Consider the following 27,894-nt stretch of genomic DNA (forward strand, 5'->3'; position numbering starts at 1 on the left):
GGCTTTGGGATACTGCATTTGCAGAATGTTGACAGAGTCAATAACTGCTGACCTTACTGCCGGATGGCGATGAATTTGTGATTTCACTTTGACAAACTGACTTTTTTGCAATTTGTATGAACTGTATTTTAATGTATTTTATATTGATGCTGTATATTTGTTTTTATCTTATTGTATTGAATCCTCTGTTGTTAGACGGCCTGAGTCCCTCTCCGGAGTTCGAGAACACCGGGTTATAAAAACTCTAAATAAATAAATAAATAAATATTATTATTAACCCACTGCGCTAACGTAGCCCCCTCCATTATTTTCATTATTATTATTAATAACTAGCTTTACCCGCCACGGCCTGGCTTCGAACTCATGACCTTTTTGGTTAGAGCAGTGGTTCTCAACCTTTCTAATGCCGCAACCCCTTAATACAGTTCCTCGTGTGGTGGTGACCCCTCAACCATAACATTACTTTCGTTGCTACTTCATCACTGTAATTTTGCTATTGTTATGAATCGTAATGTAAATATCTGATATGCAGGGTGTATTTTCATTCACTGGATCAATCTGGGCACAAATACCTGATACACCCAAATCTGAATACCGGTGGGGTTGGGGGGAGTCATTTATCATTTGGGAGTTGTAGTTTCTGGGATTTATAGTTCAGCTACAATTAAAGAGCATCCTGAACTCCACCAATGATGGAATTGAACCAGATTTGGCACACATAACTCCCATGAACAAGAGAAAATACTGGCAGGGTTTGGTGGGCATTGACCTTGAGTTTTGGAGTTGTAGTTCACCTACATCCAGAGAGCACTGTGGACTCAAACAATGGTGTGAGGAGTAAACTAAACTTGGCATGAATACTCCATATGCCCAAATGTGAACACTGGTGGAGTTTGGGGAAAATAGATTTGGCACATATAACTCCCATGAACAAGAGAAAATACTGGCAGGGTTTGGTGGGCATTAACCTTGAGTTTTGGACTTGTAGTTCACCTACATCCAGAGAGCACTGTGGACTCAAACAATGGTGGATCTGGACTAAACTTGGCATGAATACTCCATATGCCCAAATGTGAACACTGGTGGAGTTTGGGGAAAATAGACATTGACATTTGGAATTTGGAATTACTGGGATTTATAGTTTGCGTACAATCAAAGAGTTTTCTGAACTCCACCAACGATAGAATTGGGCCAAACTTGACACACGAAACCCCCTTGACCAACAGAAAATACTGTGTTTTCTGATGGTCTTCGGTGACCCCTCTGATGCCCCCTTGCGACCCCCCCAGGGGTCCCGACCCCCAGGTTGAGAAACGCTGGGTTAGAGTGATCTTAATGCAGCTGACACTTAGCCAGCTGTTCCACAATCCCGGTGAATATGAGGAAGAACTTCCTGACGGTGAGAGCCGTTCAGCAGTGGAACTCTCTGCCCTGGAGTGTGGTGGAGGCTCCTTCTTTGGAAGCTTTTAAACAGAGGCTGGATGGCCATCTGTCAGGGGTGCTTTAAATGCAATATTCCTGCTTCTTGGCAGAATGGGGTTGGACTGGATGACCCATGAAGTCTCTTCCAACTCTAGGATTCTATGATTCTATGAATCAAAACTTCCAAGAACTTAAAATTTAAAAATTAACTGAAAACAGGACTTGATAGCCTTACTCTTACACAGTGTTGCCTGGTCTGAATTTTCAACAAGACACTCTCTAATTTAAGAGCTGTAAAACATGAAGGCATTTCTTTGACCTTGACTTTCTGGCTTGTGAAACCTTCTTGAAGGCTTGGGAGAAATTCCTCTCAGTTGCGTCATGAAATATAGAATCATAGAATCAAAGAGTTGGAAGAGACCTCATGGGCCATCCAGTCCAACCCCATTCTGCCAAGAAGCAGGAATATTGCATTCAAATCACCCCTGACAAATGGCCATCCAGCCTCTGCTTAAAAGCTTCCAAAGAAGGAGCCTCCACCACACTCCGGGGCAGAGAGTTCCACTGCTGAACGGCTCTCACAGTCAGGAAGTTCTTCCTATAAATCCTATCAAACTCTACAATACGATGGGTCGCTTTAGGAGCCTTACGGTGTATCTGCTCTCCTTTATTGATGCCATGGATTTGTCATTCACAATGCAAGATCAAGAGAAAATCCCTCCCAAGTCCCAGGATGTTTCGCCTCTCTTAATATTGACCCCTTCCTGTTGTGTTTTTGTTTTGCAGGCAATTTTTGAGATTGTGACTTCGGAGTATTCCTACATGAGGAGCCTGGAGATCCTGGTCAACCACTTCTTGAAGTCCGAGGGACTGAAGGAGACCATGACCCAGACGGACCACCACCACCTCTTCTCCAACATCGGGGACATCTTGGCGGTCAGCAAGAAGTACGTCTCAAGGGGAAGAAGCTTGGGATAACGTTTTGGGAAGCAGTTTGGAATGTCAGGTGCAAACTAGAGAAACCTGCATTCAGATGGCTCATTAGCTTGAAAGTGGGCAAGTCATTTGACTCTGCATATTATTATTTTTGTTGTTGTTTATTATGTTTATTTATTACTAGCTTGGGTACCTGGCGGCTTACAAATAAAAAGTAAATACAATATATTATATTATTATCATAGCACAATATTAATATTATATATTACATTGTACTATAACATTATCCTGTAATATTATTAGTTATATTACATTTAATATAAAATAGATAATAATATCATATTATTAGTAGTAGTATAGATGAAGCTCTCTGTCCCTTCTGGCAGTGGCTGGTCATTTGTGTAGATGTTGAACATGGATGGGGCAAGCACGCTCCCCTGAGGCAGGCCGTTCTTCTGTTTCCGCCATCTGCTTCACTGGCCCTGGAACTGATGATCGTGCCATTACTGCTCAAGCAGGGAGCTTTGAGATGGTTGAACAGAAGCTCTCTGAAGCTCTAGGTGCTCCTACTGCCTATTACAGGGAAAACCAACTGATCCCCAACCCATCTAAAAAACAGATTGCCTTTCATCTCAAGAACAGACAAGCATCCCGAGCTCTGAAGATCACCTGGGAAGGAATCCCACTGGAGCATTGCAGCGCACCCAAATATCTGGGAGTCACTCTGGACCGTGCTCTTACCTACAAGAAGCACTGCCTGAACATCAAGCAAAAAGTGGGTGCTAGAAACAATATCATACGAAAGCTTACTGGCACAACCTGGGGATCACAACCAGATACAGTGAAGACATCTGCCCTTGCGCTGTGCTACTCTGCTGCTGAGTATGCATGCCCAGTGTGGAACACATCTCACCACACTAAAGCAGTGGATGTGGCTCTTAATGAGACATGCCGCATTATCACAGGGTGCCTGCGCCCTACACCACTGGAAAAATTACACTGTCTAGCCGGTATTGCACCACCTGACATCCGCCGGGAAGTAGCAGCCAATAGTGAAAGGACCAAGGCAGAGACATCTCCAGCCCATCCCCTGTTTGGGTATCAGCCAGCACGTCAACGACTTAAATCTAGAAATAGTTTTCTAAGATCTACAGAGACACTCACTGGAAAACCTCAGCAAGCGAGAGTCCAAAAGTGGCAGGCCCAAACCCAGAACCTCAACCAATGGCTGATACCCAATGAGAGACTCCCCCCTGGGCACACAGAGGACTGGGCGACCTGGAAGGCACTGAACAGACTGCGCTCTGGCACCACGAGATGCAGAGCCAACCTTCAGAAATGGGGCTACAAAGTGGAATCCTCGACATGCGAGTGTGGAGAGGAGCAAACCACTGACCACCTGCTGCAATGCACCCTGAGCCCTGCCACATGCACAATGGAGGACCTTCTTGCAGCAACACCAGAGGCACTCCAAGTGGCCAGATACTGGTCAAAGGACATTTAACCAACTACCAAACTCACAAATTTTGTAATCTGCTTGTTTGCTTTGTTCTGTTAGAAATGTAATATAATTTGACTGGTTGTTCTGACACGACAAATAAATAAATAAGTAGTAGTATATTGTATTGCATTATAATATTATCAATTATTATCACACATCATGCCAAGTTGACCCCGAAAAACTCCATCAGTACTTAAAATGTTAGGCAAATTTGCTCAAGATTTATCATCGGTGGAGTTCAGTGTGCTCTTTGGCTGTAGGGTAAACTACAACTCTCACTATGGTGAATCAGTTCCTTCAAACTCCTCCAGGAGGTTGAGTTAGTCATTGGGGTTCTGTGTGCCAAGTTTGGTACAGGTCCATCATCGGTGGAGGTCACTGGATGTGGGTGAACTAGAACCTGCAAAAGTAAGGGCAGTTCCATTCATCCTCCACCCCCCAGTAATCAAATTTCAGCATATCAGGTCCAGATCCATTGGTATCTGGGTTCACAGTGCTCTCTGGATGTAGGTGAACTACAACTCCCCTAAATCAAAGTGAATTTTCCCCAAAGACCTCCAGTATTTTTTGCTGGTCAAGGGGGCTCTATGTGCCAAGTTTGGTCCAATTCCATCTTCGATGGAGTTCAGAGTAATTGATTGCAGGTGAACTATAAATCCCAGTACCTACAACTCCAAAATGGCCAAGTCAATTCCTCTCAAAACCCAGCAGTATTCAAATTTGGGCATATTGGGTATGCATGCCAAGTTTGGCCCAGATCCATCGTTGTTTGGGTTTATAGTGTGTTCTGGATGTAGGTGAACTACAACTCCTATAAATCTCTCCAAAGACCTCCAGTATTTTTTATTATTCTGTTTTGTGGGTTCTGTATGCCAAGGGAGTTCCAGGTCCATCATTGCTGGAGTTCAGAGTGCTCTCATATTGCAGGTGAACTATACATCCCAGTACCTACAACTCCTATAAATCATGAATTCTCCCCAAACCTCTCTAGTATGTTCAGTTGCTGATCAATTTCTCTGTTTGCGGTGTGCCATAGAGAAGAATAGGAAAGGGTTGAGGGAGAGGCAGTGGGTGGGGTCATGCAAATTCCACACCAATTGAGAGAGTCAGAAACACTGTGATGCCTGTGGTGGAGGAAACACAGAAAATCTAGGATGGAATTGTCCCCTTATGAAAGCGTTCGCTTGGGTGGAGGGCAGTGTGGTGTTTGTGGAGGACATTGGCAGGGCTCTTGGACATGTTTACGCTACTCGCTATAACGTGCAGTGTCATTGGAGGGAGGGCCATTGGTGTCTCCTGGGTAGTGGGAGCCATAGCTGTTGGTGGAGGCAGGAGCTTGTCTGTGTAAGTGGACACCCCAGCCTTGAGTATTTTCTGTTGGTCATGGGGGTTCTGTGTGGGAGGTTTGCCCCAATTATGTCGTTTGTGGCATTCAGAATGCTCTTTGGTGAACTATACATCCCAATAACTACAAATCCCAAATGTTAAGGTCCATTTCCTCCAAACTCCATCTGTGTTCATATTTGGGCATATGGAATATTTGTGCCAAGTTTGGTCCAGATCCATCATTGTTTGCGTCCACAGTGGTCTCTGGATGTTGATGAACTACAACTCCCAAACTCAAGGTCAATGCCCACCACACCCTTCTTGTGTTTTCTGTTGGGCATGGGAGTCCTGTTATGCCACGTTTGGTTCAATGCCATAATTGGTGGAGTTCAGAATGCTCTTTGAGTGTAGGTGAACTATAAATCCCAGCAACTACAACTCCCAAATGACAAAATCAAAAAAAAATTGAATGAAGGACATACATTGGGTTGTTAGGTGTATGCTGTCCAAATTTGGTGTCAATTGGCCCACTGGTTTTTGAGTTCTGTTAATCTCACAAACGAACATTACATTTTTATTTATATCTATATAAATAAAAATGTAATGTTTGTTTTTGATACCATCAGAACTCAAAAACCACTGAGGGAATTGACACCAAATTTGGACACAAGACACCTAACAACCCAATGTACGTCCTCCACTCAAAAAAACTTGATTTTGTCATTTGGGAATTGTTTTTGCTGGGATTTATAGTTTACCTACAATCAAAGAGCATTCTGAACTCCACCAATGATGGAATTGGGCCAAACTTAGCACACAGGGCTCCCATGAGCAACAGAAAAAACTGGAAGGGTCTGGTGGACATTGACCTTGAATTTGGGAATAATAATAATCTTTATTTATACCCTGCCACCATCTCCCCAGTGGGGACTCGGAGCAGCTTACATGGGACCAGGTCCAGACAACATATTACAGCAATAAAATCAAAGCATAAACAACAGACAACAACAACAACATCAGAATACATTAATTTAAAACTCACAAAACACATAGAGTTGTGAGGCTGAGCTTCCCATTTGGGGGGCACGAACTCCAGTAGCAGAAAAACGTTGAGGGGTGCAAAATGTCATGAAGTGCATCTACTCACCAAAGGCGCAGCGGAAGAGCCAGGTTTTAAGGTTCTTTTTTAATGTTTCTAGTGTAGGGGCTTTCCTGATCTCTCCAGGTAAAGAGTTCCAAAGTTGGGGAGCCTCCAGAGAAGGAGCCTTCACCACACTCCAATGAAATAATGTTACCAAGTTCTGCTTTATATCATTGTCTTCCCTTTCCCTTTCTTTTGCGTGTCTCCAGCTTTTTTGAGGACTTGGAAAAGAGGCACCAGGAGAACGTCCTGATCCCAGACATCAGCGACATTGTGGCGGCTCACGCCAGCGACCATTTCAATCCATACGTCATCTATTGCTCCAATGAGGTCTACCAGCAGAGGACCCTTCAGAAGCTCTTGTGAGTGGCCCACTTGTTCCAAATTATTCTTACAGAGGGCATTCAATAAAGATTTCCCCTGACCCACTTCTATGTGTTACAGGACTCTGAAACTGCACATGTGTAATGATAGAAGTCTCTATAGGTAATGTGCCAATTTACAACTCAGAACTGAAAATGCTCTTGATGTTACAGGTGCCGAAGTGGTGTGAGGTTTGAGACTGGACCCACTGGAATACAGAGCAGCCACCAAGTTCCTTTCCTTGAAGGGAAGGAGACGTTTGATGAGATGAAAGAGGTTGATGTTGATGATTCCCCATCATATGATGTAGTCAAGAATTGGCATGATCAGTTCAAATGTGGTCGGACTTCAGTGGAAACAGCTCCAATTCCAGGGTGACCCCACTCTGCTATTGATGAACACACCATCCAGCAAGTGGAGGTCGCCATTTTGGAAAATTGCCACCTCACCATTTGCCACCTAGCCTAAAATGTCAAGATGAGTATGGGCTCAATGGAAGAAATCATGAGAAACTATCTTCACTTGCATAAGGTATCTGCTCGCTTGGTCCCCCAGTTGCTCACACCTTTCCAAAAGCAGGAACAAGTTGAATGCTCTCCAGCTCTCTTGACAACGATGTGCCATGGAAACCAGGAGGATTTTTTCCACAGACTGATCCCACAAGAGGAAAGCTGGGTCCATCACTCTGATCCTGAGACTCAAGTCCAGTTGATGGAATGGAAGCATCCTGACTCACCGCCTCCAAAGAAGGCACGTGCCCAACTCTTGGCAGGCAAGGCCATGCTTACAGTATTTTGAGACCAGCACGGAGTCATATGGTTGGATTTCCTAGTAAAGGGGACCATGATCCCTGGGACAGACTAGTTTGGAAAGAACACGACCAAAGCCTCCTGAACCACAGCTCCATTGTGGCCAAAGAGGCTCTCTCACAAATCCAGCAACAACAAACCAGGGCTGAGTTTGCAGCAATGCCATCAGCCAACAAAAAAATAACAAAGCCAGCGGACCTGATGGGATCCCTGCTGAAATATTTAAAGAGGGAGGACCTGAGCTGACACAACAACTCCACCAGCTCATAGAAAAAATGTGGGTGACTGAGAAAATCCCAGCAGAATTCAAGGATGCCACCATTATCACCCTCTTCAAAAAAGGGGAAAGAACAAACTGCGGAAACTATTGAGGTATCTCCCTCCTAACCTCCACTGGGAAAATCCTCACAAGAATCCTTGCAAACCGCCTTCTACCCCTCTCTGAAGACACCCTCCCAGAATCCCAGAACGGCTTCTGCCCCTCCAGAAGAACCGTGGACACGATCTTCACTGCACGACAGCTCCAAGAAAAATGCAGGAAACAAAATCAACCTCTGTACATGGCATTCATTGACGTCACAAAAGCATTCGGCACAGAGAATTGCAGCGCTCTCTGGACCATCCTCCAAAAAATCAGGTGGCCTAACAAATTTGTGAACATCCTGCGGCTCTTCCGTGATGACATGATGGCAACAGTCTTGGACAGCAGTGGCTCCCAAAGTGACCCATTTAAAGTGGAATCAGGTGTCAAACAGGGATGTGCAATTGCCCCAACCTTATTCTCCATCTTCATCGCTATGATACTTCATCTTGTTGATGGGAAGCTTCCCACCGGAGTGGAAATCATATATTGGACAGATGGCAAGCTGTTTAACCTCAGCAGACTGAAAGCCAAAACCAAGATTACAACAACATCTGTTATAGAACTCCAATATGCTGATGACAGCATTGTCTGTGTGCATTCAGAAGAAGAAATACAAGCCACTCTAAACACCCTCGCAGAAGCTCGGCCTGTCATTGAACATAGAGAAAACCAAAGTGCTCTTCCAGCAGTCACCAGCCTATTCGTCTGCAATGCTAGAGATACAGCTGAATGGTGTAACATTAGAAAATATTGATCATTTCCACTCCCTTGGCAGCCACCTCTCCACCAAAGTCAACATTGACACTGAAATACAACACCGCCTGAGCTTTGCGAGTGCAGCTTTTTTTCCGAATGAAACAGAGAGTGTTTGAGGACCAGGACATTCATAGGGATACCAAGGTGCTTGTTTATAAAGCTATTGTCCTCCCAACCCTGATATACACCTGCGAGATGTAGACTGTCTACAGAGGTCACATGCAATTCCTGGAATGATTTCATCAGCGCTGCCTCCAGAAAATCCTGCAAATCTCTTGGGAAGACAAGCAGATAAGTGTCAGCGTGTTGGAAGAAGCAAAGACCACCAGCATTGAAGCGATAGTCCTCCGCCATCAACTCCGCTGGACCGGCCACGTTGTCCGGATGCCCGACCACCGTCTCCCAAAGTAGTTGCTCTACTCCGAACTCAAGAATGGAAAATGGAATGTTGGTGGGCAGGAAAAGAGTTTGAAAGACGGGCTCAAAACCAACCTTAAAAACTCTGGCATAGAGAAGATGCAAATACTAAAGGTGCAAAAATTGGAAAATATGAATACAAAATAAGAGCTTTTGCTGATGACTTGCTAGTTATTGTAGAAGACCCAATTAACAACTTTCAAAATTGGATTAAAGAAATACATGAATTTGGAAAGGTGCAGGCAGGCTTCAAAATGAATAAAGGGAAAACTAAAATACTCACTAAGAATGTACATAAGGACAAACAACAAAGAATTGCGAAGAATACAGGAATGGAAATAGTAAAGACATTAAGATATTTAGGGATTTGGCTGTCGGCGAGAAATGGTCAACTTTTGAAGAACAACTATGAAATGACCTGGAATAATATACAGAAAGACCTTAAGAAATGGGAATTTTTGAACTTATCCTTATTAGGTAGGATCTCCCTTATAAAAATGAATGTTGGTTGGGAGTGGGTGTCAATCTATCTTTCCTACTTTACTATCAAATATTCCCCCTCTTTCCATGTAATTCTAGAAAACTTTAATAAAAATCATTTTTTAAAAACTCTGGCATAGACACTGAGAAGTGGGAAGCCCTGGCCCTTGAGCACTCCAGTTGGAGGTCAGCTGTGACCAGCAGTGTTGTAGAATTTGAAGAGGCATTTACTTAAAAAGATGGGGAAAGTGTGTGTCCCGAGGTGGCAACGATGGAGAGAAGGACTCATAACTGGACCAAGTTTCATTGCTCTCAATCCACAGGAAGTGGGTCAGGGGAAATCTTTCATGAATGCCCGTCATATGTAAGTATTCCCCATATCCGGACCTAACACTGTGTCCCTGTATCATTTCAGAGCCACAAATCCAGCCTTTAAGGAGACCTTGAAGCAGATTGAGCAGAAACCAGAGTGTGGCAGCCTTCCTTTGATCTCGTTTCTCATCCTCCCCATGCAGAGAGTGACCCGCTTGCCTCTGCTCCTCGATGTGAGTAAACACAATGGGGCTTCGAATATTGCTTTTGAAAAGGAAATGGTTACATCGCCCTTACTGTAAAAACTCCATTGTAATTCATACAATAACTTCACAGTGGTCTTCAAATTAGTGGATTTTTCAGCCTCAGTGGAAATATTGTAATATGCACTTGTACCTTTGAATCTTAGTGTCCAGGAAAGCAGAGAGCAAGCCTCTTCCTGATGCAGCCTGTGATTTGAAAATATCACATTGCATGTCTTCCTTGCTTTCAGACTGTTTGCCAGAAGACACAGATGTACACTCCGGCTTACGAGGCTGCCACTCAAGCCCTGAAGGCCATAAGTAAGGTAAAAGTCTTGAAACGTTAGATATTCCAGCTTGGGCTCATTGCGGCACTTTGCTTAGTAAGTTGTGTGGGATTTGCATTTAGATGCAAGGCTTGTAGATAATATGTCTGATGTTCAAATGTCCTTTAGCCTCTAATATAACATACTTTATTTATATGAGCAGATTACATATATGGCAATTATGCAATTAACAACAAAGACAGACAGTACACAGACAGAGGCAAAGGCTTCCCCCTTTCCATCTCGGGCATCTGGAGGCTGTGCTCAACTTCAGTCATGGGGATGCAAACATTCAGTGTCATTATACAATTAACAACAAAGACAGACAGTACACAGACAGAGGCAAAGGCTTCCCCCTTTCCATCTCGGGCATCTGGAGGCTGTGCTCAACTTCAGTCACGGGGAGGCAAACATTCAATGCCATTATGCAATTAACAACAAAGACAGACAGTACACAGACAGAGGCAAAGGCCTCCCCCTTTTCATCTTGGGCATCTGGAGGCTGTGCTCAGCTTCAGTCACGGGGAGGCAAACATTCAATGCCATTATGCAATTAACAACAAAGACAGACAGTACACAGACAGAGGCAAAGGCTTCCCCCTTTCCATCTCGGGCATCTGGAGGCTGTGCTCAACTTCAGTCATGGGGATGCAAACATTCAGTGTCATTATACAATTAACAACAAAGACAGACAGTACACAGACAGAGGCAAAGGCTTCCCCCTTTCCATCTCCGGCATCTGGAGGCTGTGCTCAACTTCACTCTCGGGGAGGCAAACATTCAATGCCATTATATAATTAATCAACAAAGACAGACAGTACACAGACAAAGGCTTTCCCCTTTTCATCTTGGGCATCTGGAGGCTGTGCTCAACTTCACTCTCGGGGAGGCAAACATTCAATGCCATTATGCAATTAACAACAAAGACAGACAGAACACAGACAGAGGCAAAGGCTTCCCCCTTTCCATCTCCGGCATCTGGAGGCTGTGCTCAACTTCAGTCACGGGGAGTCATTGCCATTATACAATTAACAACAAAGATAGACAGTACACAGACAGAGGCAAAGGCTTCCTTTTCATCTCCTGCATCTGGAGGCTGTGCTCAACTCCAGCCATCGGGAGGTGCTCTTGTTCCATTTTCAATGCCGAGAAGCCTGTTGTCAGTGGACACCTTCTTGATCCAATTGCCGGCATGTCTGCATGGATGCCTTTTACCTCCCTGCCAAAGCAGTACCTATTGATCTACTCACATTATTATTTTCGAGCTGCTAGATAGGCAGAAGCTAGGGCTGATGCCGGGGGCTGACCTCACAACCACTGAGGATGCCTGCCATAGATGTGAGAAAAACTTCAGGAGAGAATGCATCTTGAACATGGCCATACAGCCTGAAAAACTCACAGCAACCCAGTGATTCCAGCCATGAAAGCCTTCGACAACACATAGTGTTGTTGCTTTTGCTGTTGTTGTTATTATTTAGTTTAACAACATCTTGAGCCTTTTCTGCCAAAGGATGTGGAAGCCTCACCCAACTACAAATCCCAGGATCGCGTAGCATTGAGCCACGGCCATTAAATTGGAGATGAGGTCCCTCAAAGAGGAGCTCCAGGGGCTCCTGAAGCCGCTTCCCCTTTGGCTTTCGCTCAGCATTAAGATGGCCGTATTACGCACCCTAATTTTGTCAAAATAATTTAGCGCAAAAAGGTGAGCATTAGATTTGAATAAATAGGGTCATTGGTACCGTTAAACCATCCTTCGCATTCGGATGTACTTTCGCTGTGCTGTATGCAAGGCTTCAATGTGCAAACGTGGTCCGCAAGTGTGCAAATGTCTTTGTGTGTGTCTCTTTGCTTTCCAGCTTGTGAAGCAGTGCAACGAAGGTGCCCACACCATGGAGCGGACGGAGCAAATGTGCACTTTGCAGAAGCAGCTGGCGTTTGGGAAAATCAAGGTGTGTTGTCACGCGCTGGGCCTATAGCAATTGGCTTTTGAACAGGATGTGCTCTTTGTGCCCAGCGGAAAGCCGGGGTGCCTCGGATGAGAGGCCCTATGGGTTTTCCTATACAAAGTCTTTAGAAGCTTCAAAGTTTATTATTGCTTAGGTCTTCAACAAACAATCTTAGATCTTCAACAAATCAAACAAATGCTTCTTAACTTGTCTACAAACTTGCTTGGAGAACTATTTATTTCCTTTACGAGGAAAACCCTTTTTAACCCCTCTTTGGATAATCTGCTTTCTAGACTTTGCTGATGTGGGCCCTACTCCCGGCTCCAAATTGCTTCTTGGGTACCCGAGTAGACCTACCAGCCAAGGCTCTGAAGAACTTCCAGCTGGAGTCCTTAGGATTTTTCCCATGGAAGTTGTAGGTCCGTTTCTCCAACCCCAACAAGGGTTGTGCTGTAAAGCTGTTTCTCTTAAAAGCTTTTCTTAAGAGACTGTTCTTAAAGCTGTGAGGCTGTAAATTCCTCAGCCAGAGCTTTTGGGATTGTTTTTCCCCGGACTTTTTAAGAAACTAAGCTTCTCTACAGGTAGAAAACTTTCACGTCCTGTAGCTGAGCTTCCAACTGTGAGACTGAACTAAAACAGTTCCCTTTCCCTCCTGAACCTGGAAAAAAGGGCTGTAAAGCTGTTTCTCTTAAAAGCCTTTCTTTAGAGACTTCTTAAAGCTGTGAGGCTGTAAATTCCCCAGCCAGAGCTTTTGGGACTGTTTCCCCCCAGACTTTGTAAGAAACGAAGGTTCTCTACAGGTAGAAAATTTTCACTTCCTGTAGCTGAGCTTCCAACTGTAAGACTGATCTAAAATGGTTTCCTTTCCCTCCTGAACCTGCAAAAAAGGGCTGTAAAGCTGTTTCTCTTAAAAACTTTTCTTAAGAGACTGTTCTTAAAGCTGTGAGGCTGTAAATTCCCCAGCCAGAGCTTTTGGGACTTTTTCCCCCGGACTTTGTAAGAAACGAAGCTTCTCTACAGGTAGAAAACTTTCACGTCCTGTAGCTGAGCTTCCAACTGTGAGACTGAACTAAAACGGTTCCCTTTCCCTCCTGAACCTGGAAAAAAGGGCGGAACTAAAACTTAACGATGATAAACAGGTGGCTAGCCCCATGATTGCAGCTTAGCAGGAACCATCCAACTGCAAAATGCATGGCCAGAACAAGCACATGCAAACGCTCAAAGAACGAAAGGGAGTTTGGAGCTCCTGGTACAGCCGTACCAGCACACAAGGTGAGACCTTGCTGGGGTCCAAACCAGAAATTGATACTTTTGGCATAAGCTGTGAGGCTGTAAATTCCCCAGCCAGAGCTTTGGGACTGTTTTTCCCCAGACTTTGTAAGAAACGAAGCTTCTCTACAGGTAGAAAACTTTCACGTCCTGTAGCTGAGCTTCCAACTGTGAGACTGAACTAAAACGGTTCCCTTTCCCTCCTGAACCTGGAAAAAAGGGCGGAACTAAAACTTAACTAAAACTTAACTACATTTGGCATATCCGGGAGTCTAAATCCAGGGTGGAAACACCAGAAGTCACTTCCTATTTAAACACTTCCAATTTAAACACTTATTTACTTTCAAGCAGAGTAGAGAAGGCTTTCCAGAGGGTTGTTGAAGGCTGCAAAGCTCTCATCCTTCGATAGGCTGGGATGTTCACCTCTGGGAGTGTGTAGTATGTCGTACCTTAACAACCATGCATTGTACTCTGCTTAGGTACATATTGCCTACATATTGGAAACGTACCTTTCGTGCCTCACCTTGTCTGCTTGCAAAACCCTTTCTTAGTAGGCTACTATGTAAATAGCTACCTAATCCATCCCTTGCTTTGTAAATAAATCCCGTCTTCTTTTAATTCGGGTTGGGTTTGTTTATTTAGGAGGTTATTGCTAAGAGAAGAAACCCAGTCTAAGTCACAGGGAGCCATTTTTCTGTCCTGGCTAAGGTTCTGGTTTCAGGAGGTTTTGAAACAGAGGCCAGATGGCCATCTGTCAGGGAGGGCTTTGATGGTGCTCTCCCTTCCCAGCAGAAGGGGTTTGAATGGCCTTTGGGGGTCTCTTCCAACTCCATGATGATAGATAGATAGATAGATAGATAGATAGATAGAGGATAATAATATGATCTATTGTCGAAGACTTTCATGGCCAGAATCACTGGGTTGTTGTTGTAGTAGTAGTAGTAGTATTGGTATTAGTATTATGGAGTTGAAAGAGACTCTCAAAGGCCATCCAGTCCAACCCCCTTCTGCCAGGCAGGAAGATAGAATTACTATCATATTATTGGGTTGTTGTAGGTTTTTTCGGGCTATATGGCCATGTTCTAGAGGCATTCTCTCCTGACGTTTCGCCTGCATCTATGGCAAGCATCCTCATAAGTTGTGAGGTCTGTTGGAACTAGGAAAATGGGTTTATATATCTGTGGAATGATCAGGGTGGGACAAAGGACTCTTGTCTGCTGGAGCGAGGTGTGCATTTTTCAACTGACCACCTTGATTAGCATTTGATGGCCTGGCAGTGCCTGGGGCAATCTTTTGTTGAGAAGTGATTAGCTGTCCCTGATTGTGTCCTCTCTGTTGTTTTGCTGTTGTAATTTTAGAGTTTTTTTAATACTGGTAGCCAGATTAATAATACTGATAACCAACCTGAACACAGCATATTATTTGAGAACACAGAAATGCTGGACCACTCGAACAACCACCATGTCAGGCTACACAGAGAAGCCATTGAGATCCACAAGCATGTGGACAATTTCAACAGAAAGTGGAAACCATGAAAATGAACAAAATGTGGCTACCAGTATTTTAAAAAGCTCTAAAATTACAACAGCAAAACAGCAGAGAGGAAACAATCAGGGTCAGCTAATCACCTCTCAACAAAAGATTGCCCCAGGCACTGCCATGCCATTAATACCTAATTGAGGTGGTGAGTTGAAATATTCAAACCTAGCCCCAACAGACAAGAGTCCTTTGTCCCACCCTGGTCATTCCACAGATATATAAACCCCTTTTCCTAGTTCCAACAGACCTCACTACCTCTGAGGGTGCTTTCCAGAGATGCAGGCGAAACGTCAGGAGAGAATGCCTCTAGAACATGGCCATATAGCCCAAAAAAACCTACAACAACTCAATAATATGATAGTAATTCTGTCTTCCTGCCTGGCAGAAGGGGGTTGGACTGGATGGCCTTTGGAGGTCTCTTCCAACTCAACAACAACAACAACAACAAAGGATTATAATAATAATAGTAATTCCGTCTTCCTGCCTGGCAGAAGGAGCTTGGACTGGATGGCCTTAGGGAGTCTGTTCCAACTCAATAATAGTAATAATTAATAGATAATAATAGATAAGAGTGGATAATAATATAATAGTAATTCTATCATCTTGCCTGGTGGGAGAGGTTGGACTGGATGGGTTTTGGGGTCTCTTCGAATTTCAAGATGAAGGTAGATAGATAGATAGATAGATAGATAGATAGATATTAATGGATAATAATATAATAGTAATTCTATCTTCCTGCTTGGTGGGAGAGGTTGGACTGGATGTCCTTTCGGGGTCTTTTCGAACTCCAAGATGATGATAGATAGAGATAGATAGATAGATAGATAGATAGATAGATAGATAGATATTAATGGATAATAATATAATAGTAATTCTATCGTCCTGCCTGGTGGGAGAGGTTGGACTGGATGTCTTTAGGGGTCTCTTCCAACTTCAAGATGATGATAGATAGATAGATAGATAGATAGATAGATAGATAGATATTAATAGATAATAATATAATAGTAATTCTATCTTCCTGCCTGGTGGGAGCGGTTGGACTGGATGTCCTTTGGGGTCTCTTCCAACTTCAAGATGAGGGTAGATAGATAGATAGATAGATAGATAGATAGATAGATAGATAGATAGATATTAATGGATAATAATATAACAGTAATTCTCTCTTCCTTCTTGGTGGGAGAGGTTGGACTGGATGTCCTTTGGGGTCTCTTCCAACTTCAAGATGAGGGTAGATAGAGAGAGAGAGAGAGAAAGAGAGAGAGAGAGAGAGATCAATGGATAATAATATAATAGTAATTCTATCTTCCTGTCTGGTGGGAGAGGTTGGACTGGATGGCCTTTCGGGTCTCTTCCAACTTCAAGATGATGATGATGATAGATAGATAGATAGATAGATAGATAGATAGATAGATAGATATTAATGGATAATAATATAATAGTAATTCTATCGTCCTGCCTGGTGGGAGAGGTTGGACTGGATGTCCTTAGGGGTCTCTTCCAACTTCAAGATGATGGTAGATAGATAGATAGATAGATAGATAGATAGATAGATAGATATTAATGGATAATAATATAACAGTAATTCTCTCTTCCTTCTTGGTGGGAGAAGTTGGACTGGATGTCCTTTGGGGTCTCTTCCAACTCCAAGATGATGGTAGATAGATAGATAGATAGAGAGAGAGAGAGAGAGAAAGATATTAATGGATAATAATATAATAGTAATTCTATCTTCCTGTCTGGTGGGAGAGGTTGGACTGGATGTCCTTTGGGGTCTCTTCCAACTTCAAGATGATGGTAGGTAGGTAGGTAGATAGATAGATAGATAGATAGATAGATAGATATTAATGGATAATAATATAATAGTAATTCTATCGTCCTGCCTGGTGGGAGAGGTTGGACTGGATGTCTTTAGGGGTCTCTTCCAACTTCAAGATGAGGGTAGATAGATAGATAGATAGATATTAATGGATAATAATATAACAGTAATTCTATCTTCCTGCCTGGTGGGAGAGGTTGGACTGGATGTCCTTTCAGGGGTCTATTCCAACTTCAAGATGATGGTAGATAGATAGATAGATAGATAGATAGATAGATAGATAGATATTAATGGTTAATAATATAATAGTAATTCTATCTTCCTGCCTGGTGGGAGAGGTTAGACTGGATGTCCTTTTAGGGATCTATTCCAACTCAACAACAAAAACTATAAGAATAAAATATAATAATATAGTAATTCTGTCTTCCTGCCTTGCAGAAGGGGGATGGACTGGATGGCCTTTGGAGGTCCCTCATGCTGCTGACTCCAAAGTTGTCCAGTCCGATGATGGGTCTCAATGGCATCCCACCAGTTGAATCCCAGTTGCTTGACTCATATGCGTGTGTGTTTGTTTTAGAACTTCCCATTGATTTCCGCATCTCGGTGGCTGCTGAAAAGAGGGGAGCTCTCCTTGCTGCTGGCGGAAGAAGGAGGGATTTTCCGGAAGGGCTCTGGACGTGGGGCCTGCTATCTCTTCGTCTTCAACGACGTCCTGATCATCACCAAGAAAAAGAGGTGAAAGAGAGAGAGAGAAGGAAAAGGGCACCTTGAGATAGATAGAAACAGCCGGCCGCTAAAGCATGAGGAGCCAGGCTCGTGCGTGCATGGACACATACACACACACACACACACAAGCGAGAGTGGGCACCATGGGAGTGGAGGTGGAGGCTTGCCGCATGGAGTCCCTTCTCTTTCCCTGCTATGTCAGGAGGGCAGCCTCCTCCTCCTCCTCCTTTCCCTGTTGGAAGAGGAAGGGGCGGATGAGTGGCAGCGGCAGCAGCGGAGCCCCCAGGCAAGGAAGAAGGGAACGAGGAGGAGGAAGCGAGGAAGGTTGACTGTGCTTGAGTGAAGGACCTTCCTTCTCTCCCTCACACCCTTCCCTTCTTTCCTCCCTCTGCTTCCTTCCCCTCTTTCTTTCCTTTTCTTCCTTCCTTCTCCTTCTTTTCCTTCTTTCCCTCTTTCCCTTGTTTTCTTCCTTTCTTCCTTTCCTTCTTTTCTTCCCTCCCTCCCTTCCTTTCCTCCTTCTTTCCCTTTCTTTATTTCCTTTCCCTTCATTTTCTTCCCTCCCTCCTTTCTTCATCCCCCTCCTTCCTTCCCTTCTTTCCTTCCTTCCTTCCTTCCTGTACCTCCTTCTTTCCCTCCCTCCCTTTCTTTCCTCCTTCTTTCCCTTTCTTTATTTACTTCCCCTTCATTTCTTTCCCTCTGTCCTTTCTTCATCCCTCTCCTTCCTTCCCTTCCTTCCTTCCTGCCTTCCTTCCTTCCTTCCTTCCTTCCTGTCCCTCCTTCTTTCCCTCCCTCCCTTCCTTTCCTCCTTCTTTCCCTTTCTTTATTTCCTTCCCCTTCATTTTCTTCCCTCCTTCCTTTCTTCATCCCCCTCCTTCCTTTCCTTCTTTCCTTCTTTCCTTCTTTCCTTCCTTCCTTCCTTCCTTCCTTCCTTCCTTCCTTCCTTCCTTCCTTCCTTCCTGTACCTCCTTCTTTCCCTCCCTCCCTTCCTTTCCTCCTTCTTTCCCTTTCTTTATTTACTTCCCCTTCATTTCCTTCCTTCTCTCATCCCCCTCCTTCCTTTCCCTCCCTCCCTTCCTTCCTTCCTTCCTTCCTTCCATCCATCTCCCTTCTTTTCCTCCTTCCCTCACTCCCTTTCTTTTTCCTTCCTTCCTGTCCCTCCGTCCTTCCTTCTTCCTTTCCTTCTTTCTATGTAAGCTATAAATACAATATTAAATGAGACAGTCAAGAAGTAATGAGATAAGGAGGGAAAGAGGGAAGGAAGGAAGAAGAGAAGGAGGGGGAAAGAAGGAAGGAAGGAAAGAAGGAAAGGTAGAGAATAAAGGAAGGAGAGAAGGAAATAAAATAGTGAAAGGAAAAAGAGAGGGAAAGAAGGAAGGAAGGAAGGAAGGAAGGAAGGAAGGAAGGAAGGAAGCAACGAGCAAAGAAAGGGAGGAAAGAAACAGGTAGAGATGGAAGAAAAAAGAGAAATAGGGAAAGAAAAAAGAGGAAAGGAAGGAAAGAGGGAAGGAAGGAGAGAAAGAGGGAGGTAAGGTTGGCCACAGCAACGCATGGCGGATACAGCTAGTATATATATAATTAACATACTATAATAAATGTAATAATAATAATAATAATAATAATAATATCACCAAGAACCAATCAGACCTGGACCTTTGTTAGCAACCAAACCCAGGGAGCTAGACTTAGAATGACAATACACCGTTTCATTCTTGATGGGATCATCATTCACTCCTTTTTGTCGATCCCATGGACTGTCTCATTTTTGCAGAGTTGTCCCAGCTCTGCCTGATATTGTTTCCCTTTGCCCATTGCAGCGAGGAGAGTTACACGGTCCTGAACTACGCCATGCTGGACCAAATCTCGGTGGAGAAAATGGAAAACCCAGATGCTCCTTCATCTCCGTCTGGGAAGCCCAGCTCGAGCGGCATCTCCCGCAACGTCCACTTGTTCCGGGTCTCCATGAACAGGGACAGCGAAGGCAAGCAAGAGACGATTGTGTTGGCGGCAGAAACCTTGTGAGTCCGTATTGCCAGCGATGTTCCAGCAGCCTACTGAGATATACATGCCTTGAAAGGGATCTTCTGTGAACCCTATCTATCTATCTATCTATCTATCTAAGTATATATTTTGGTTGGTTGGTTTGTCCCATAAAGACTCCTCTGTGGCTTGATGGAACTGGGCCAAACGTGGCACACAGACCCTTCAGTATACAACTTAATATAATTGTAGGGTTTGAACTAACCCTAGTGAGCCAAATCGAACACGGTTTGTGTCCTTTTTAAGGGCATATGCCGCGGCAATAAAAGCCGCAGAGAAGGCCTTCTTTGCGGCCACTATTGCGTCTGCAAAGAACCGTCCGGCTGAGCTGTTCCGAATTGTCAGAGGCCTTTTAAATCCCACTGCTCAAGGTGGGAACCCTGACGATTCAACTTCTCGCTGTAAAGCTTTTGCTCAGTTCTTTGCAGACAAAGTCGCTTTGATCCGTTCTGGTCTGGATACCATGTTAATGGCAGTCTCTTGAGGATGTAACACGAGCACCTGCTTGTCCAGTTTTGATGGACTCATTTCAATTGGTGAAACCCGAGGATGTGGACAAGATACTTGGAGGAATGAGGCCAACCACATGCATCCTGGACCCCTGCCCATCCTGGCTTCTAAAGGAGGCCAGAGGGGGATTGGCTGAGTGGGTGGAGGTGGTGGTTAATGCTTCCCTTCGGGAAGGCAAGATTCCAGCAAGCTTAAAACAAGCTATAATAAAACCGCTGTTGAAGAAACCATCACTGGACCCCACTAAATTCGACAACTATCGGCTAGTTTCCAATCTCCCCTTCTTGGGCAAAGTCTTGGAACATGTGGTGGCCTCACAACTCCAGGTATTCTTGGTAGATACGGATTATCTAGACCCGGCACAGTCTGGCTTTAGGCCGGGACATGGTACCGAGACAGCCTTGGTCGCCTTAGTGGATGATCTGCGCCGGGAGCTCGACAGGGGGAGTGTGTCCCTGTTGGTGCTGCTGGACCTCTCAGCGGCCTTCGATACCGTCGACCACGGTATCCTTCTGGGACGCCTTGCGGGGATGGGTCTTGGAGGTACTGTTTTGCAGTGGCTCCGGTCATTCCTCGAGGGTCGGTCTCAGAAGGTGTTGTTGGGGGACACCTGTTCATCCCCACAACTATTGTCTTGTGGGGTTCCTCAGGGCTCAATATTGTCTCCCATGTTGTTTAACATCTACATGAAGCCACTGGGGGAGATCATCCGGAGCTTCGGGGTACGGTGTCATCTGTACGCGGATGATGTCCAACTCTGTCACTCCTTCCCACCTGCTACTAAGGAGGCTGTGGAGGTCCTGAACCGGTGCTTGGCCGCTGTGACGGTCTGGATGAGGGCGAACAAATTGAAATTGAATCCAGACAAGACAGAGGTACTCCTGGTCAGTCGAAAGGCCGAACAGGGCATAGGGTTACAGCCTGTGTTGGATGGGGCCGCACTCCCCCTGAAGATGCAGGTTCGCAGCTTGGGTGTGACCCTGGACTCATCGCTGAGCCTGGAAGCCCAGGTTTCGGCAGTGACCAGGGGAGCATTCGCACAGTTAAAACTCGTGCGCCAACTGCGCCCGTACCTTGGGAAGTCTGACTTGGCCACGGTAGTCCACGCTCTGGTTACATCCCGTTTAGACTACTGCAACGCTCTCTACATGGGGTTGCCTTTGAAGACAGCTCGGAAGCTCCAACTAGTGCAACGCTCGGCAGCCATGATTTTAACAGGAGCGGAGCGCAGGGAGCATACAACCCCCCTGTTGCGCCAACTCCACTGGCTACCGATTTGCTACCGGGCTGAATTCAAAGTGCTGGCGTTGGCCTTTAAAGCCCTAAACGGTTCCGGCCCAAGCTACCTATCTGACCGCATCTCTGCCTATGAACCCACCAGGACTTTGAGATCTTCCGGGGAGACTCTGCTCTCGATCCCGCCTGCTTCTCAAGCTCGGCTGGCGGGGACGAGAGATAGGGCCTTCTCGGTGGTGGCTCCTTGGCTGTGGAACCCCCTTCCTACGGACATTAGACTAGCACCATCTCTAATGGTATTCCGCAAAAAAGTGAAGACCTGGCTGTTTGAGCAGGCGTTCGAATAATTAGTGCAATGATTGGTTAATGAACACTGGAATGGAACAATGGATGACGAATCTGGAACATGTTTTTGATGACGAGACGACAGTGAATGGGTATTGTAGTAACTGTTTATTAATTGTGTAATGTGTTAGGTTGTTAACTGTCTCTATACTGTAGCACTGAATTTTTGCTGTTCGTATTTGTTGTGAACCGCTGTGAGTCGCCTTTGGGCTGAGAACAGCGGTATAGAAGTAAGGTAAATAAATAACAGAGAATTATTATTATTCTCTGTTTGGTTATCTGGGCAATGTGGTGCTGGACTTTGCATTGTTTTGTAATGTGTTGCACTTGTTTTCTTTGCTTTTGGCAGGAGCGATCGCGCCCGATGGATCATGGCCCTGACACACAGGGAGGACAAGAAGACGAGCGCTGCAAACAAAGGAGGTATAGCTTTGGGGGTATCGAAACCTTACTGGCTTCGTGCCATTTCTGTTGGGAATACAACATGGCAGGTCTAACCGTAGTTTACAAGGCTGTTACGTATGATCCTTCTGCACTATGCTTGACCATGAACTCATTGCAATACTTTGGGCAAGCCTTAATAGAATCATAGAATCAAAGAGTTGGAAGAGACCTCATGGGCCATCCAGTCCAACCCCATTCTGCCAAGAAGCAGGAATATTGCATTCAAATCACCCCTGACAGGTGGCCATCCAGCCTCTGCTTAAAAGCTTCCAAAGAAGGAGCCTCCACCACACTCCGGGGCAGAGAGTTCCACTGCTGAACGGCTCTCACAGTCAAGAAGTCCTTCCTAATGTTCAGATGGAATCTCCTCTCTTGTAGTTTGAAGCCATTGTTCCGCGTCCTAGTCTCCAAGGAAGCAGAAAACAAGCTTGCTCCCTCCTCCCTGTGGCTTCCTCTCACATATTTATACATGGCTATCATGTCTCCTCTCAGCCTTCTCTTCTTCAGGCTAAACATGCCCAGTTCCCTAAGCCGCTCCTCATAGGGCTTGTTCTCCAGACCCTTGATCATTTTAGTCGCCCTCCTCTGGACACATTCCAGCTTGTCAATATCTCTCTTGAATTGTGGTGCCCAGAATTGGACACAATATTCCAGATGTGGTCTAACCAAAGCAGAATAGAGGGGTAGCATTACTTCCTTAGATCTAGACACTATGCTCCTATTGATGCAGGACAAAATCCCATTGGCTTTTTTTGCCGCCACATCACATTGTTGGCTCATTAGTATTATTATTAGTAATAATACTAATACTATTAATAATACTACACTTTATTTATATTCCGCCCTTCTCCCCATGGGGACTCAGAGCAGATTACAGCATTTAAAATACATAGGTAAATACATTCAATGCCTTTACGATCATATACAAGGAGACACACAAACACAAACAAAGGCAAAGGCTTCTCCTTTCAGTTCCGGCTTCTGAAGGCGGTGCTTCATCTCTGGCTTTGGGAAGGTATTTATTTATTTATTTATTTCAAAGTTTTATATACCAAGCTTCTCACCTCATAAGAGGGACTCAGCCCGGTTTCCAACCATAAAAACACATACAATCGGTAAAATATCAAAATACACATTACAATAAAACATTTAAAAAGCACATATATTTAAAACTACAGTGGTCAGTCGTCATACTAAAATCGAATATACACCGTCTTCCATCCAGATCATTGTCTCATTCTTCGAAAGCCTGTCTCCATAACCACGACTTTACCTGTTTCCTGAATGTCAGGATTGTTGGGGTGGTTCTAACCTCTGGTGGGAGAGAGTTCCAGAGTCGCGGGGCCACCACCGAGAAGGCCCTGTCCCTCATCCCCACCAGCCGCGTTTGTGAGGCTGGTGGGACTGAGAGCAGGGCCCCTCCAGACGATCTTAGCAATCTTGATGGTTCGTAGGGGAGAATACGTTCGGAGAGGTGAACCGGGCCGGAGTCGTTTAGGGCTTTATAGGTTAACACCAGCACTTTGAATTGTGCTCGGAAGCTAACTGGCAGCCAGTGGAGCTGGTGTAACAGCGGAGTGGTGTGCTCCCTGTACCCAGCACCCGTTAGTAGTCTGGCTGCCGTGCGTTGTACTTGCTGCAGCTTCCGGGCAGTCTTCAGAGGCAACCCCACGTAGAGAGCGTTGCAGTAGTCTAAACGGGATGTAACCAAAGCGTGGACTGCCGTGGCCAAGTCAGCCTTCCCAAGGTACAGGCGCAGCTGGCACACAAGTTTTAGTTGTGCAAAAGCTCCCCTGACCACTGCCGAGACCTGGGGTTCCAGGCTATATCCACGGTATATCCACGGATTCTCTGTCTATGGATTCAACAACCCTTTGAAGGCAACCATATTGCTAAGATGGCTCTCGACTGAAAATGAGTTTGACACCTCTGATTTCAATAAACCAATTAGAAACATGTGTTCTTCTTTCTTCCAAGATCTCAAGCAAGTTGAGATTACTCGGGCGTTCATGGCCAAGCAGACGGACGAGATTTCCCTGCAGCAGGCGGATGTTGTCTTGGTCCTGGCTGGAGAGGAGGGTGAGTAGTAGCATTGCGAGAACATCCCGATGGAAGGACTTTTCAGTGGATGAGGTACAAAAGCAGGAGATTCAAAACATCTCCTTCACTGGAGGTTGTTGAAGAGAGGCTGGAAGGAGGGCTTTGATTGTGGCAAAATGGGGTTGGACTGGATGGCACAACTCTAGGATTCTTGGGTTCAGATTAGGATCTCTTCGGAATCAGGTTGTGAGAAGCTATAGGGAGATCTTGAGTTAGTTGCATTCATTCAGGCCACCCTATCACCCTGTGGTAGATATCTATCACCCTGTGGTAGATATCTATCACCCTGTGGTAGATATCACCCTGTGGTAGATATTAAAAACACTGATCTCTGTCCCCCTAGATCAGTGTTTTTAATATCTACCACAGGGTGAGGTCATCCGGAGTTTTGGAGTTGGGTTCCATCTGTATGCAGATGACACCCAACTCTACTACTCATTTCCACCAAACTCCAAGGAAGCCTCTCAGACCTTGAACCAGTGTCCAACTGCTGTGATCGACTGGATGAGGGCTAACAGGTTGAAGCTTAATCCAGAAAAGACAGAGGTCCTCCTGGTCAGTTGTGGGGTTGACCAGAGTATTGGGTGGCAACCTGTGCTCGACAGGGTTGCACTCCTCCTGAAGGCGCAGGTCCATAGCTTGGGGATTCTCCTGGACTCAGGCTGTCACTTGATGCTCAGGTGTCGGCGGTGGCCGGAAGGGTCTTTGCACAACTCAAATTAATGCGCTGGCTGCAACCAAACCTCATGAAGTCTGGTTTGGCCACCTTGGTTACCTCCAGATTGGACTATTGCAATGCACTCTATGTGGGGCTGCCCTTGAAGACGGCTCAGAAGGTCCAACGGGTACAACGGGCGGGAGCCAGGCTCCTTACGGGAGCAAACTATAGGGGGCATACAACACCCCTATTAAAACAGCTTCATTGGCTGCCGATAAGTTGGCGAACCAAATTCAAGGTGCAGGTTGTGACCTATAGAGCCCTAAACAGTTCAAGCCCCGCCTGTCTTCCCGATCGCATCTCCCTCTATGAACCGGTATGAACTTTAAGATCTTCCAGAGATGCCCTCCTTTCGCTCCCACCACTGTCACAAGCACGGTTGGTGGGGATGAGAAAGAGGGCCTTCTCGGTGGTGGCCCCCCGCCTCTGGAACGCCCTTCCTAAAGAAATAAGAGACCCCATCCTTCCCCTCCTTTCGTAAGAGACTGAAGACCTGGTGGTTTAGACAAGCCTTTGAGAACGTCTAGTTCTAGCTCAGCCTCAGATATTGTTGAATATGGCTATATATTTTTTTTACCAATTATCCAGGTTACTTCCTGCTATGAACAGCCATAGACTTTACCTATTATTGTTGTTGCCTGTCATAGCATTGTACCTAATTTCCTTGGTCCTCTACAAATTGCACTAGCCTTGGCCCAGCCTTTTTAATAATAATAATAATAATAATAATAATAATAATAATAATAATTTATATAGCCCCGAGGGGACTCAGAGTGGTTCCCAGGTAAAAACCCAGAACATACAAAGTAAAAACAACATAACCGTAAGATTAACAAAACAAAATATGCATAAAAATTGTCACCATAACACACATATATTAAAAGTAATCCTGCCTGTTCAAGGCAATTCAAAAAAATATTTAAAGGCCGGGCCAAGATTTGTGCAAGCCCAAAAATTCTAGGGGCCCCAGGAGTTAAATGCAATGCTATGGCAGGCAACAATAATATTTGGTACGGGTCTGTGGTACGGACTCAAGTGACAGCCTTGAGTCCAGGGCCGACTAGAAAAAATGATCTGGGTAATTGGTAGGAAGAATAAGGCCGTATTCGACAATGTCTAGGGCTGAGTTAGAACTGGCCATTTTCAAAGGCTTGTTGAAACCACAAGGTCTTCAAGATCTTACGAAAGGAGGGGAGGGATGGGACCCTCTCTCTCATCCCCACCAACTGCACTGGAGACAGTAGTGGGACCGAGAGGAGGGCATCCCCGGAAGATCTTAGAGTTTGCACCGGTTCATAGAAGGAGATGTGATTGCTGGGCTACCACCGAGAAGGCCCTGTCCCTCGTCCCCGCCAAACGTGTTTGAGACAAAGGCAGGGCCGAGAGCAGGGCCTTCCCAGAGGATCTTAAGCTCCAAGGTGGGACGTAGAAGGAGATACGTTCGGACAGGTACGCTGGACCGGAGCCGTATATGCAGTTTTCCGCGTAATACAGTTTTCCAGGTTCCAAACTTCTTAGGATGGTGTCTCCAGCCTTGGCAAGCTTTAGTAAACCCTTAGCCAGACCCCAATCACACAATTTCATTTAATCCACACATCCCATTCTTGCTGTTGATATCGTTGCCTCTTTTGCCCTAGGCTGGTACTTAGGGGAGCGTCTGCGGGACGGCGAGAAAGGCTGGTTTCCCCAAAGCTGTGCCCAAGAGATCACCAACCGCAGCACCGTGGAGCGCAACGTGCAGCGCATGGAGCGGCTGCGGATCGAAACGGACGTATAAGGTGGGTCCTAGCAGACCTTCGTACACCAGAGCACTTTGGGATCGGATGCAACTCACCTGAGTCCTGACACTAATGGGATTGGAAGTGAGCTTCCCTTTGTTTTTTAAAGGGACAGGACTGGAAGGGTGAAAAAATGGGTGAATGCCGCTCCAAAACTGAGCCTAACTGAGCAGCACCCCAGGATTAAACCCATCTCCAGATAGTTGACTCTGAAAGTAGACCAGCATGTGCAACAACCTTTATTTACACCATCTGGATGGGATATTTTGCTCAGTGTAAGTCTGAAGGTAATTGGGATCTTGCAATATGGAAGAGAGAGACACATCTCCGGCACACGATGTAAAGGGACCGCAACATGAGCAAGACGTCATGTTGCGTAATGGAAGCTCCCATCCCATATAACAGATCCTGCCACGCAACGAAGAATCCCAGTCTCCAAAACCAAAGGAAGGTGGACATGATTGGTTTTCCCAGCTGAAGATGCCTTTTCCATCTCCTGTTTCCTGGCTTACATGTGTCCAGTGGCTCTTTCTCTTTGCGGTATCGTTGTGCAAGGCTAGCCTGCTTTGCAAACAGTTGCACAACTGCACATTGCTAAACGGCGCCAACGTGTGTTGCTTTAGGGCCTGTCCCATAAAGGAAGCTGGCCAATGTTTTGGGTTATTTTTTCCTTTCTTACACCATTTGCATGCAAATCATCCATTTCAGTACATTGTCAGTTACGGAGTATGTCTCAAGTTGTGTGCCGTAGCACTGGCATGTCTCCGCCCACCCCACCCCCCAAGTGCCATATCTGTATCATACGATTACCATGTTTTTATTGTTTCTTGGAGACCAATTGCATTGCCATAGCTGAGTGTCTCATGGGTAGGAACCAGTCTGTGAATAGCACTAAACCACCCCAATCCCATTTTTCAATAATTTCTGGCTCGTTCCTCGTCTATGGACTCCAACGTCAACACTTTGGAGTAAAGGCACACTCTTGTGTATTGCATGTGACTCAGTTGGGTTAATAAATGAGCAGTGATTTCACAA

The 27,894-nt window shown here is 45.3% G+C and overlaps 1 protein-coding gene across 1 annotated transcript in view; it reads left to right on the forward strand.

The window, feature by feature from the left end:
- The window catches only part of ARHGEF16 (Rho guanine nucleotide exchange factor 16), a 66,049-nt gene extending 38,155 nt beyond the window's left edge, over positions 1-27,894 (forward strand). The window contains exons 6-15 of the mRNA XM_067472774.1: positions 2,209-2,369; positions 6,536-6,688; positions 9,931-10,060; positions 10,321-10,395; positions 12,252-12,344; positions 17,543-17,700; positions 19,506-19,706; positions 22,169-22,242; positions 24,241-24,342; positions 26,719-27,894. Of these exons, the coding sequence (XP_067328875.1) occupies positions 2,209-2,369; positions 6,536-6,688; positions 9,931-10,060; positions 10,321-10,395; positions 12,252-12,344; positions 17,543-17,700; positions 19,506-19,706; positions 22,169-22,242; positions 24,241-24,342; positions 26,719-26,858 (1,287 nt within the window). The 3' untranslated portion in view covers positions 26,859-27,894. The remainder of the gene's footprint in view (positions 1-2,208; positions 2,370-6,535; positions 6,689-9,930; positions 10,061-10,320; positions 10,396-12,251; positions 12,345-17,542; positions 17,701-19,505; positions 19,707-22,168; positions 22,243-24,240; positions 24,343-26,718) is intronic.

The sequence above is a fragment of the Anolis sagrei genome, chromosome 13 (genome assembly GCF_037176765.1).
Source record: "Anolis sagrei isolate rAnoSag1 chromosome 13, rAnoSag1.mat, whole genome shotgun sequence".
NCBI lineage: Eukaryota > Metazoa > Chordata > Lepidosauria > Squamata > Dactyloidae > Anolis > Anolis sagrei.